We start from the raw sequence: 14,400 nt of genomic DNA, 5'->3' as shown, positions 1-14,400 counted from the left end.
TCTTCTCTCAGAAGGTTGTAAATCTGTGGAATTTGCTGCCTCAGAGAGCTGTGGAAGCTGGGACATTGAATAGATTTAAGACAGAAATAGACAGTTTCTTGAGCGATAAGGGGTTATGGCGAGCGGGTGTGGAAGTGGAGCTGAGTCCATGATCAGATCAGTCATGATCTTATTGAATGACGGCGCAGGTTCGAGGGGCCGTATGGCCTACTCCTGTTCCTATTTCTTATGTTCTTATCAAGGTTTGCGGCAGAGCAGACTGCTGAAGGTGGGTAATGCCTTCAAAGCTCCTACTGATGTGTTCCACCATTCTTATCAAGGCAGACATCTGTCACTCCAAGGAGGAGCACAGGTTTGAGTTCAGATCCCGCATGGCAGCCATTTGACCTTCCTTCCAAAGCTGCAAAGGCTGTGAGCACTGACTCCTATTGTGAGGGCCTGGGTGCAGAATCCCTGGAGGTGGTCACACTCTCCAAGGTAGATGTAAAAGATCCCAAGGCACTATTTCGAAGAACAGCACTTTTCGGGGAATTACCTTCGGTGTCATGGCAGTATTTCATCATCATCATAGGCAGTCCCTCAAAGCGAGGTTGACTTGCTTCCACGCCAAAAAGGGATGTGTTCACAGGTGTTTCAATGAAGGACCTAATATTCCAGGTCCCGAACTACATATTGAAGGATGGAAGATGCCTGCACGTGGATTTTTTCCAACGTGTGATGGCCGTTGCACAGCAGCCACCACACGGGCTTGACAGTGGCAAGGATTAACCAAGACTAACTGGAGACCAGCTCTGCTGCACAGACCGAGCGGGCACACATATCGCAGTGTGGGCTGGCCAGTATTTATCCCTCAACCGACACCTGAAATAGATGAATTGGTCATTTGTCTCATTGTTGTTTGTGGGAGCTTGCTGTGAGCAATTTGGCTGCTGTGTTTCTCACATTACAGCAGTGACTACACTTAAAGTCATGAATTGGCTGCAACAGCGCTTTGAGGACATGAAAGGCACTACAAAAAAGCAAGTCCTTTCCTTTTATTTTAGACTGCAAAGGGATGATGCCATGCAAGATGTCACCATGAAGGCTGATTTTAACTCCTGGGCTAGAACGTGGCTAAGCAAGCGGCCAGCCCATCTGGGAGCAGCAGCAGTGTGACTCGACCAACTTTAATGGCCGGGCCTCATCAAACATACCAACTTCCTGACCAAGATGACGGGAAGTCGATGAGGAAGTGGCTGCCTGGCTGTTAAAATTGAACTCAGGGAGGGGCCGCTTCTGGGGACCCAAGAGAATGGTTCCCAGCACAAAGTAAGTGCTCCAGGAGGGAAATCCCATTAGGGAACGGGGGACAGAAGGGGGTATATGGGGGGGGGGGGATGGGCAGGGGAGGCCCAAGGTTTCCTTATGGGCGCCAGAGATGTACTCCTGCTCCCACTGACTCACAAGGAATCTAAAAGATATTTTTGAAAATGTACCTTGCTGGGCCTCTTCTTGGCAGATTTGACCTTGCTGCCCTGCTCAGGCCTCAGCTTAAAACAGCAGATTGGGCCACGATATGTCAGCGCAGCTGATCTGCATTTTTCAGGAGGTCCCTGCCAGATTGGGCAAAGGTGTGGGTAAATATCCTGCTCCATTTTAACTGCATCCCCCCGACCCCCAACACCCTGCCTGATTTCCACGCGGCTGGGGTGGTTAAAGTCGACTCCAGAATTTCTGAATCTCACTTTTCAGACCGGGACATCGAAGCCATGTGAGATATTGCAACTGCAATGTGTGATGAACTTCTTGGGTTAACTGGCCACCCACTTGGCCTCAATGAGTCCAGCAGGTTGCTGAAGGCTGCATGAGACTCACACAACTAGCACAGTGCTAAACCAATATAAACGTAATAATTGTGTTGAGGATGAGGGAGGGAAATGTTACATGATTTCCTTAATTTCTGGTTTTGAGGTGTTCCAAAGCTGCAGAGTTAATGCTTAGTAGGGTCATCATAATGGCCTGCAAAAAATCACCTGAGGAGGAGGCCAATCAGCCATTTTTTCAGAGCTGACACTTTAATACAGCTATTTCTTTAGACTCATTCCTCTGCCCTTTTAAATATTTCTTTTTCAAATATTTATCCACTTAACCTTTAAAAGTTATTGGGGCAGAAATTCTGACGTCCCGGGTCTGTACAAAATTTCTACAGACCCGGAAAGGCATCGGAAAAAACGATTTTCAGCACGCAATGCGCATGCGCTGAAAACCGGCTTTTCCGATCTGTCAAGCTGGAGCTCAACAGATCGTAGCCAGATCGGGAGTGAGGATGACAGATCGGGAGCGAGGACATTTGTATGGGCAAGATTGGGCTATTTACCCATATCTTGCCCAGCAAATGTCCTCAAAAATCTTGCGCCTGAAAAAGCAGACACCTAGCCTACTGTTACAGGCGCAAGTGTTTTAAAACACACTAAAACAATTGTAAAATAAAATTATAAACACATAGTTTATTGTTAAAAACCCTCCCCACTACGGTAAGTTTATTTTTAACCATAATTAAAAAAACTTTTTTAAAAATCAGGAAAATATTTTATTTTTATAAGACATAATAACTTTAATTTCAATTAATTTTAAATATGTGTGGTCTGTTTTTTATTTTTTATTATTTTGTGTGATTGCTTTTGTTCCCATTAATAACACTGAGAACTGGTAGATACCCGAGTCTCAGTGCTATTAATGGGAACCTGTGAAATACTCACCCGATTGGCTGAGCAGTCACACGTGATTGCATTTTCTGCGTCGGGATCCTCTGCACAGGAGCGTGCTTCACAGCGCAGGAGGAGAAGGCCTCCCCATCGGAAATCAGGGCGCCTCCTAGATCACCAGGTAAATTCGTAAAAAATATCCAGCGAGGAGGCAATTGCCCGCGGGAAGACCCCCAGAGGAATTTCTGGGCCAGTATGGATTCTGCTTCTACCTCTGCAAAGCTATATACTTGTTTACCTCCTGCATCAGATGTTTACGTGAGCTGAAACAATTTAAGCCACTTTCCTCCGCAACACTCTGGTCCACTCTTCAATCATCCTCAACACCACGTCCCCTTCCACGGCACCGTCCCGTGCAAGCACAGGAGATGCAACACCTGTTCTTTCACCTCTTCCCTTCCCACCATCCAGGGTCCCAAACACTCCTTTCCATGTGAAAGAACGATTTACTTGCACTGCTTTCATCTTAGTATACCGTACTCGCTGCTCACGATATGGTCTCCTCTTCAATGGGGAGAGCAAATGCAGATTGGGTGACCGTTTTGCTGAATACCTCCATTAAGTCCAGATGTGTGACCCTGAGCTCCCAGTCGCTTGCCACTCTAATTCTCCATCCCACTGTGAACTCGGCCTCCAACATTGTTTCAAAGAAGCTCAATGCAAGCTCGAGGCACGGCTCTCATCTTTCAATTAGGCACTTTTAAGCCATCCGGCCTCAACATTGCATTCAACTACTTCAGATCATAACCACTGCTCCCTCTTCTCAGACAGCACAAACAGGTAATGGCTCTGCTGTTGCCATTTACACCAGCTCTGGAACCATCTATTATTTATTTTCTTTAAATTTGTTCATGGGATGTGGATGTCGCTGGCAAGACCAGTATTTATTGTCCATCCCTAATTGCCCTCGAGAAGGTGATGGTGAGCTGCCTTCTTGAATCACTGCAGTTTGTACATAAGGTAAGAATTAGGAGCAGGAATAGGCCATACCGCCCCCCGAGCCTGCTCCACCATTCAATAAGACCATGGCTGATCATCGGCCTCAACTCCACATTCCCCCACCCGATCCCCATATCCCTTGATTCCTCTCGAGTCCAAAAATCTATCTATCTCAGCCTTGAATATACCCAACGACTCAGTAAACACAGCCCTTTGGGGCAGAGAATTCCAAAGATTCCCAACCCTTTGGATGAATAAATTCCTGATCTGAGTCTTAAAAGGTCGCCCCTTATCCTGAGACTGTTCCCTCTGGTTCTAGACTCTCCAGACAGTGAACACAATCTCTCAGCATCTACCCTGTCAATCCCCCTCAGAATATTGTATGCGTCAATAAGATCACCCCTCATTCTTCTAAAATCCAGAGAATATAGGTCCAATCTCCTCAATCTCTCCTCATAGGACAACCCTCTCATCCCAAGTGAACCTTCGTTGCACTGCCTCCAAGGCAAGTATATCCTTCCTTAGATAAGGAGACCAAAGCTGTGCACAGTACTCCAGGTGTGGTCTCACCAATGCCCTGTACAATTATAGCAAGACTTCCTTACTCTTGTACTCCAACCCTCTAGCAATAAGGGTCAACATGCCATTTGCCTTTTAAATTGCTTGCTGTACCTGCATGCTAATTCTCAGTGTTTCTTGTAAGAGGACAACTAAATCTCTCTCAACAGCAACATTTAATAGTTTTTCATAATTTAAAAAATATTCTATTTTTGTGTGTCAGCTGTGGCTCAGTGGGTAGCACATGCGCCTCTGAGTCAGAAGGTTGTGGGTTCAAGTTCCACTCCAGGGACTTGAGCTCATTAATCTAGGCTGACACTCCAGTGCAGTGCTGAGGGAGTGCTGCACTGTCAGAGGTGCCGTTTTTTGAATTAGACGTTAAACCGAGGCCCCGTCTGCTCTCTCAGGTGGACATAAAAGATCCCATGGCACTATTTCGAAGAAGAGCAGGGGAGTTATCCCCAGTATCCTGGCCAATATTTATCCCTCAAATCAATGTAATAAAAACAGATTATCTTGTCATTATCATATTGCTGTTTGTGGGAGCTTGCTGTGTGCAAATCGGCTGCCGTGTTTCCCACAAAGGCGCTATACAAATGCAAGTCTTTTTTTTTTCCTATCTTTTCATTCTTACGACCAAAGTGAATAACCTCACATTTCCCCACATTGTGCGCCAATTGCCACCTTATTGCCCACTCACTTAATCTGTCTTTGTCTCTCTGCAGGTTCTGTGTCCTTCTCACAGCTCTGTCTCCAAGCTCTGTGCTCAAGCTCTCAAAAAAATAAGAATTCAGCTTTTTTGGCCATGTTTGGACCAAGGCTGTAATGAGGTCTGAAGCCGAGTGGTCCTTGTGGAACCCAAACTAAGCATCGGTGAGGAGGTTATTGGTGAGTAAGTGCCGCTTGATAGTGCCGTCAATGATACCTTCCATCACTTTTCTGATGACTGAGAGAGAGTAGGCTGCTGAGGCGGTAATTGACTGGATTGGATTTGTCCTGCTTTTTGTGAACAGGACATACCTGGACAGTTTTCCACATTGTCGGGCAGATGCCAGTGTTGTAACTGTTCTGGAACAGCTTGGCTAGAGGCACGGCTAGTTCTGGAGCACAAGTCTTCAGCACGACAGCCGGGATGTTGTCAGGGCCCATAGCCTTTGCTGTATCTAGTGCACTCAGCCGCTTCTTGATATCACGTGGAGTGAATCAAATTGACTGAAGACTGGCTTCTGTGATGGTGGGAACCTCAGGAAGAGGCCGATATGGATCATCCACTTTGCACTTCTGGCTGAAGATGGTTGCAAACACTTGTCTTTTGCACTTGTATGCTGGGCTCCACCATCATTGAGGCTGGGGATATTCATGGAGCCTCCTCCTGTCGTTAGTTGTTTAATTGTTCACCACCATTCATGACTGGATGTGGCAGGACTGCAGAGCTTTGATCTGATCCATTTTGTCATTTAATCACTTCTGTCCTCCACTTTATCACAGACCTTCCGTCTTGCTCTTTCCTGCACCCCGCCTGCTCCCCATCCCCCCTCCCTCCACCCCCACTTCTCCCTGGCTCTGTACTTGCTTATAAACTGTTAAATCTCTAACTTTTCCAGTTCTGATGAAGGATCATTGACCTGAAGCACCATTTCTCACTCCACAGATGCTGACCTGCTGAGTATTCCCAATGTTTTTTGTTTTGATGTATGAAACATTACCTTGATTTTCTCTAAATTTCTTTACTCAACTGAACTGTAGCAATTTAATTATGCTCTGAGAAAGGTACCCAACAATCCCTACACACAGTTCATGAATGACTAAGATGAGAGCAGATGAAAACCCTTGGCGACCGGGCACCCATTGCTAAAATCACTATTATTCTTTCTTCAAATTGCCATATTTAGGAAGAAGATTAAAATTTCATGTTAAGTGATAAAACAGAAATGGATTTATTTAAAATGCAGTGTCACGCGCACACATTGTGAAATTTTAAACAGTGAAATAATGTGCCATTAAATAGGCACAATAAAGAACACTGCAGGCCACCATTCTGGCTGGTAATTGCCCCATGCGTGAGGTGATAAATGCAGGTTTGTCTTGAACATGACTTGTTGGATTCTTCAGTCTCCAGAATGGATTGATTGGATCGAATTTATTTGAAATAAAATTCTAAGCTAAACATGTGAAGGTTTAATATTAAAAAGCATTATTTCTTTAGTTCACCAGTGAGCTTCCCCTAAAGAACAGAACACTTTTATTGTTTAAATGTGTGATTCTCTATTCATAAGGCAGAGGGATGGGATGGTGTTGAAACCACTGGAAAATTGAATATTTCACAGCTCTGCTGGGAGTCTTGAGCAATCAACAGGTATATTAAATGGCAGTAACAATGCAGGCCAATGGTTTTTAATTTTAACCTTGGATATTGATTACTCTGCTGCATCGGGTAAAATTACAATTTATCAACCTTCTCTCGGTCACACGGATCTGGGATTAAGGAATAGTTGTGTGTGTGTGTGTGTGTGTGTGTGTGTGGGTTTATGCTGGTTGGAAACTAGGGGGCCCAAATTCAGCGTCCCTGAAGGGATGGATGCCGCGGGGCTTGGACGACTGATTGAAAAAATCTATTGACCGCCGCGGTCGGGTGTTTTTCCCTCCACGAGCCATATTCAGCTCGGGGAGGGGGGGGATTTGAGTGGTGCGCACTTCCGCCAGAATCGACGGGGTGATGCAGCGCTAAAAGGAGTTAGTGGCGTGGTGAGGTCATCAGCGGGCGGGCCACTGGAAAACGGCCACACCCGCGATATTCAGCAACAAAAACCAAGGACTTTTTCAGGCAGTGAGGTTTTCTAGTCGGTGCACGAACGCGATACCGCTGAAGTTTTGCCGCGATCGGATCCGTTTGGTAGATAAATAGTTTTAGTATTTGTTTTGGCTCCATTAAACCTGCTGAGTGCTGCTCAGAGGTTTTCACAGACTTTTGTACAACTTTCAGGTCTGGCTCTTTAGTGGAGTCCTGTGGGCTGCAGTCAGCTGCTTGGCAGGGTTCACCCTGAGGATGGGAGAAGTGTTGGGAGGGTGACACCTGGTACACCTGGTCAGAAGCAGGGCGGCACACAGGAGAAGGTATCACTGTCAGCACTGTGCAGACAGGCAGTGGGTAAGGGAGGCAGCAGCCATGATTTGTTCATTCTGTGCCAGACCAGTGTGCCCGCCGTCTTCACCGGCCCGAATCAGGATTGCAGCTGGCTGCTTGGGGACAAGGGATATCCCCTGTACACTTGGCTGCTCACTCCACTGCGGAACCCCAGGACAGCGCCAGAGCATGCATACAATGATGCTCATTGGGCCACCAGGTGCATCATCGAACACTGCATAGGCATCCTCAAGCAGAGGTTCCAGTGCCTGGACCGCTCTGGTGGCACCTTGCAGTACTCTCCTCAACAGGTCTCCATAATTGTCGTGGTCTGCTGCATGCTGCACAACCTGGCCATCATGAGGGACAGCCACTGGAGGTCGTGCCAGCAGTACCACCTGAGGAGGAGGAGGAAGAGACGCAGGAGAAGGAGGAGGATCCCCGTTATCCCATCGCAACCCTGAAAGGGAGGTGCAGCTGCATCTCATAGCTGCTCGCTTCAGAGAATCTCATCCACACATGACCCTTCAGCTCCCACTTTCAATTACCATCGCAGTGAGTGCCTTAACACAGAATTGCCCACTCCCAGATGAAACAGCTGGCCAGATATATGTGCCAAAAATAAAGATTTATCAAATCACTGCAAAAACAGAACACAAAGAGTATAATCATACTGTAATCATTTTTTACCCCTGTGCATCTCACTATAACACCTGTTATGTGTGACGACCCTAATACCACACCCTAACTGTCATTCCTTTGGCTACATCATGGGTCTGGGAAGGTTGCTGTGGTTGTTGTCTGGGACCTACACCTATCCTAGGACGCCCATGGAACACTTCTGGGCCTGGAAAGGCCGGGGCCAGACTGGCCAGCACCCTCCTGGGTGGGTGCGTCCTCACATATATGGAGGTACCTGACACATCCCCTGCAATCTCCCTCCATGCATTATGTACTGGCGGTCTGCTAGGTCTCCCCACGTCAGGAAACAGTATTCTTCTTCTGTCCTCCACACCGTCCATCAGTGTCTCCAACTCCATATCAGTGAACCAATGTTTTAACCAATAAGGGAATTAAGGGTTACGGAGAGCGGGCGGGTAAGTGGAGCTGAGTCCACGGCCAGATCAGCCATGATCTTGTTGAATGGCGGAGCAGGCTCGAGGGGCTAAATGGTCTACTCCTGATCCTAATTCTTATGTTCTAACCTGTTGGCTCTCCTTACACCTCTTACACCAGCCATCGCTCCAAACTCCTTCCCACCTCAGGGCCTTGCTGCAAACGCTGGTCTTTAAAAAGGCCAGGGAGCAGCTGGCTCATTAGAAACCCTTACCTGCATGCTGAATTTCACAGTGGTGATACCGCTCAAATTAAGACAGCCACACCGCTGAAAAATCCACTTTGGAAGGGTTCATTCGCGCTGGAACCCATTTGTTCACTTTTGGAGCTGAATATAGGGTGGCCGAGCCATGATAGAATTTCGGCGCTAATGGTCACAAAAAAGTGGGGGGAGCACCAGCTTTCCAGCGGTACTGAATTTTGGGCCCTAGATGTTTACTGTTGGAAGTCATTTCATTACTGACTTCTCAATGTAAAGACACAGCGGAAATTCAACACTTTTTCCTTTCCTAAAATGGGATGCTTCTGATGCTGGGATGAACCTAGTGCTTGCACAAATCCAACTCATGTCCGTTCTGTAAACTGCATATTCTGAACTCCAAATCCATCCTGATATGAAAGAATACCACTGGCTTTATGGTGGTATACATTTGAAGGCATAAATAGAAATGGGGGTGGGGGTGGGGTAAGGGGGCAGGTAGAAGGTCCAAGATAGCAACTGAATCATCAGTCCAGCAATTCACATTTCTGTACTCCAAGGCACAGTGCATTAATCCAGTGGTGCTCTGTGCCACCTCGGCATCCTCAACAAACAAAGTTATTTGTTAAACTGGGATTAGTCTCAAAGTTCTTTTTGTCAAGTGTTTCCTCTACAAATACCCCTTTATTTTAGCACTATCGGCTGGTGAGGGTTATTAAACCAGGAGCTCCCCATGACGTTCGCAAGCAGCAGCTTGCAGTGGATTTTTTCACAAGTAGATCAAGTTCTTTGATTCCCCTCAGAGTACAACAACAGACCAGTTACACATCTAAGCCTTTTTCTTCCATTCAACAGCTGTCGGTACAAGTCTGTAACTGGCAGAATTCTGGCTGAATTAACAAATGGATGTTGTAATACTTGGAAGAATCAGACAATTAGTGACAGACAATGGCTATAATTGTTACAAATGGGAAATTAGCACAATATATGAATACCATTTTAAAAAAGAGAATAAAACTTACTCTTCTGATACCAAGTCTTGCATGAGCTTGTTCTTATCTCTAAAACAGCCTAGTGAGTGCATGCTGTCCAGGACGTCTGGATCGATGTCCTCCAGTGACGGGAGTGAGCGGATCTGCACCTTTCTTGGAACAGGCTGCTCTGGTTCGGGTTCATTCTTACCACAGCTGTAAGAACATAAAAACCCAAAATTCCAGCTCCATAAAATAAACTGCATTTTTGTTTTAGCAAGTAAAATCATTTTCTTCACTTAGAAGTGTTCTTATCATTGATTTCTTTGGGGTAAAATGATGTGCACACTGAGGTGATAAATGTCTATCTGGGGAAGTGCATTTTTATTTGCCAGATAAAACTCCCTTTTGCTCTTTCCAACAATGTTACTTCCAGCAAAACATGACTTCAGTGTGACCTCTGAGTGAGAGGTACAACTATTATCAAGTTATTGTGCTGTGGAGTGCACACTAGAAACTGCCAAACCAATTTCAATTAGGTCAGTATAACCACAGGACAGAGGAGATCTCGACCTTTCCGTCTGCGGTCAAATTAAACCCAGAGGTGAACAGAATATTCTGACTCACTGAGTCAGCCAGTTGGTCCTTAATAATATTATCTTCCATTAACTTTCCTGACTGAAAGCAGCTGAAAGACTTTAATTTATATAAATCGATATTTTTGTTTGATTTGAAAGAAAAATGTGCTCCGATTTAAAAAAGTGATCTGGATTAACATTCAAATTGAAATTTTGCAATAAAGGAATAAACCCAAAAGCAGTGAGACATTTATCTCATATTCAGAGGTAAGAGGAATGGTGGTGGCGGATAATTAGCCCTGCACGTTATATGGTGCTAGATGTCACTCCCACTGGGGTAACTAATGGCAACAAATGGTCACCCACAAACAAATACAAATCTTTTACTGATTAATTCATAGAATGGCATCAGAAAAAGTTTACAATCCACTTCATCCATACTCATGACTTAGAATTGTTGAAGTGTAACTTTTGTAAAAAGTGTTCTATCAGTATCTGGGCCAAATGGAATATGCATTCCCAGGAATGAGTTCCCAAGTGCTGAGATCCCAATGGTAGCTGGGAATAGCAGAGGGTGAGGCAAAGATAGAGGAATCGGTTCGAACCACCCTGGACCACTTTCATAAATATCTTAATGGCCAGCTACAAAGACACAGCCATCGGCAATAGCACAAGCAGGTTGGCAGTTGGCCACCTTCTCAACCAGTGAGCAGCCTGTTGCACAGGAAGCTAAAGATATGGGAAATAACAGTTAAACATTTGAAAAAGAAAAGGAAGAGAATACTGAGAAATCAGTCATTTTACAGAACATTAAGCCATAACAACATGTTACATTTTGACAAAAATGTTTTTTTTCCCCGCTTCTCTTGAGGCATCCAGCTCATGCTTGGGTACAGGTGCCAGTCACCCTCAGGTCCCTCACCATTCTGCATAAGCCTAGGTAATGAATGTCAGCAGGCTATTCAACTGTAATGGACACTATATCCAAGCCCAGTCCAGTTCTCACTTGCCCAAAAGTACACTTTCCAGTAGGAGTGACTGAAAGCAGAAAATCCAACTCGTATTTTTCTGGGCTTAGGAGCACGGAGGTCAATTGTAGCACCCATAATGTTGCCCCGACTGAGATTTTCCAACGAAGCACAGACTAGGAATATATACGGGGGTGCTTCTAGCCTGTTATGGCCCAGTTCCACTTTTGGCTTTGACCTTATTTACTAAGCCATTAGGAAAGCTGTGTTTCCTTCGTTTAATGGTTTTGAGAGCAAAATTGTTATGCATCAAATATGTCCAAAAATAAATGAAAATCAAAAAGAATGGAAACCCATGATTTAAGTTCAAAGCCTGCCAAGCTATATTATTCCATTAGGCTTCAATACGCCAGCAATGTCACACATGATTTGTGAGATTAGGAAAGGGGCAGGTTGAATTTGCCAGAAGGAAAAAAAGATAGGAGCAAGTAAAGATGTTAATAAAAATAGCCAAACTAATAGTTGTACTTACATATACCAAGAATGCTTTTGGATCTGGTCTAGCTGTTAAGAAAAATAAATTGAGTAATATATTACTTAATGACAGGCAGTGTGAAGAATCACATTATATATAAATATTTTAATAGAAAATTCTATCACAACATTGTAATATGTTTTTTTATATTAAACTGTTCTTCAATAACAAAGGGTCTGACCTCTACAATTTCATTGGGTTTTTGGCTGACGTGAAAGGTACAACAGGAAACCTATTACAAACTCATTTAATAGACAGCATTCTCAGTTTTTGGATTGTCCTATATTTGTTTTGTTTGCTATAGCTCATACACTTGTTCATGGCTAGAGGCACCACACATGTTCTTCCCTCACTATGCAAATAAGAAAGACACTCAACCTTTTCAATCATGTAATGATTGCATTTGCATATTTATGCTGCCGTGTTTTACACACAAACTCTCACGTGAATTTTTAAAATCCCGTCAACAAAAATCAACACAAAGATAGAAATGGCTAGTTTAGTTAAATATCCATTCCACGGTATGTTTTCTTTTGGACAGTATACTTCATTGGAACAAGCAGTTTATATAAGATATTGATACCTGAATAAAGAAGGGTCAGTGTAAACACCTTATATTGCTAGTTTGTGTGTGACACAGTATAAGGGTGTGAACAGAGTAAGCAATGAAATAGTCGTAACACATTTAAGGGGGTGGGTTTTCAATTCGTTGCCGCCTCGGTTATCGCCCCGGAGTGGCGGTAATGGCGGCAGAAAGCACTTCAGGGCGGGTGGCGAGTTTCCGGCACCCCGCCGGGACATTCGGTACTGGGTATGCGGGGACGCGGAGCAGTACCACCCGGGAGTGGTGAGCGGGTGTGCAATGCCCCTGGTTGCGACACCGGCTCGAAATTTGAAACTCGCCCGATCTGTAGCGGCCACATTGAGGGAAGGAATGTCTACGTGAGGTAGGTGTGATTGTTTTTTATTTTTGCGATTTATGTGGATGTGGCACCAGTAAAGTATTGGGAATATTCTTGGTGTTTTTTTCCAGATGTTTTTTCACGGCAGCCTCTCTTAGGGCGCTCCGAGGCCGGCTGTTTACCTCGGGATTTTCATTTTCTGAGCCGTCCTAGCGCGCTAAAAGACACCTCCCTTAGCGCTCCGCTCCACACTCAGGGCCCAGCTGGTGAATTCTGCGACTGGAGACGCAAACCATTTCCTGGTGCAAAATTTGCCGTTCCGCCCGGGTTAACGGCACACAAAGGCACGACCATTTTTCCACCCGATGGAGTGTCACTTGCTGAACTATAGCTTCAAGAGGAACACAACTCCAACCAGCCAACCAAACACAAAATGAGTTCTCAACAGTTAAGAACCAATAGTTGACAATTCTTTTTGAAAAGACTGTCAAAATTAGTTGCTGCTTTTGGTGCCTCTTGACGTTGTCAGCTCGCACTGGTTTGGATTATTCGTTTTGCCACTTGGCCGATATTTCTATGTCTCCCAGTAATCACTCTGGAGCTACAAGAATCTGACCTATTTATTTATAGAGCGAAAGTTGCCCTGAGACCCAGGTGATGCCCATCTTACATGGGAAGAAACATTTTTAGCCATGATGAGACCTACATTGAAACTGATGCCACTCAACCTCAAAAGAAGCAAGAATAAAAAGTACAACTGAAATGAAAAATGTAAAAAATATATCATGGTGCCTTATCACATCTCTCAGAAATGTTGCAAAAGTGCTATAAATAAAAAGCAGGCTTTTAATAATGAAATTGCTAATATTGCTCAGCAACTTCATTGTATATATAGAATAACCCTCAACACATGGGCCTGACTTGTCATCCACATTGTCACATTTATATCTTAAATGTTATGTAGTCCTTTTATTGTATACATATATTACACAGCTACAGACTGTCCCCTATATCTGCTGCCAGGTGCAAATGAATGATGCGCTCAAAGCGGTACACTGAAGTTGTAAAAACATGCAGTTCTGGTGGTTAGAAGGTGTGAAGGGGTAAATGGAAAGCAAGGACAAAAATCCTAACTTATTAACATACATTTATCATGTACTTTTACAATAGATTGTTCCGTGCAGTTAACAGTCTCTGTTGTTTTAAGTAAAGGTATTGGGGTAGTGTTTCTGCTATGTTGCATTGGTTTCAATGCGCCTGAAATTGGCCTAACCAGGGTAAAAGATTGAGGAATTTCAAGCGCAAGTTACATCCAGCGCAAATTGAGTCTACAATATCTTTCACGCTGGTTTAAAGAACCTTGCACTGGAAGCCGGCCATGCCCACAAAATGGCCACAACCCCCAGATCGAATTAATGAGCATGGCGCGTTTCCATCAATTGCGCCCGTTTGTAGCTCTGCGAGGAGGCTCTTCAAATTAAGTTGGGGTTTTTTTTAGCGCAAAGACACTAGTAGGCACCTTTTAAAAGTTTTTGAATATTAAAAAATATTTAATTTATTAAGAAACTGACTAGTGTACACCAATGAAACTAGTAATTAGTTCTGCATAGTTTTTTAATGCCTTTTTCAGTTATTTGAAATTAGAAGGACTAGACGCTCGGATTAAAAATGCTTATTTTTGGGGATAAATCCATTTTCAGCTGAGTTATTAAAACTGCACCAGGTGACCACTCTTAAATATATCAAGAAATATTTTTTAAAGCAAG

At 44.3% G+C, this 14,400-nt stretch overlaps 1 protein-coding gene across 3 annotated transcripts in view; it reads right to left on the bottom strand.

The window, feature by feature from the left end:
* The window catches only part of brsk2b (BR serine/threonine kinase 2b), a 927,534-nt gene that overhangs the window by 303,373 nt on the left and 609,761 nt on the right, over positions 1-14,400 (bottom strand). For all 3 annotated transcript variants that reach the window (XM_070899634.1, XM_070899633.1, XM_070899635.1), the window contains 2 exons: positions 11,730-11,761; positions 9,703-9,867 (listed from right to left, as the gene is read on the bottom strand). In XM_070899634.1, coding sequence (XP_070755735.1) covers positions 9,703-9,867; positions 11,730-11,761 — 197 coding nt within the window. The remainder of the gene's footprint in view (positions 1-9,702; positions 9,868-11,729; positions 11,762-14,400) is intronic.

This window comes from Pristiophorus japonicus, chromosome 14, assembly GCF_044704955.1.
Source record: "Pristiophorus japonicus isolate sPriJap1 chromosome 14, sPriJap1.hap1, whole genome shotgun sequence".
NCBI lineage: Eukaryota > Metazoa > Chordata > Chondrichthyes > Pristiophoridae > Pristiophorus > Pristiophorus japonicus.
This window is presented reverse-complemented; position numbering and strand designations above follow the sequence as displayed.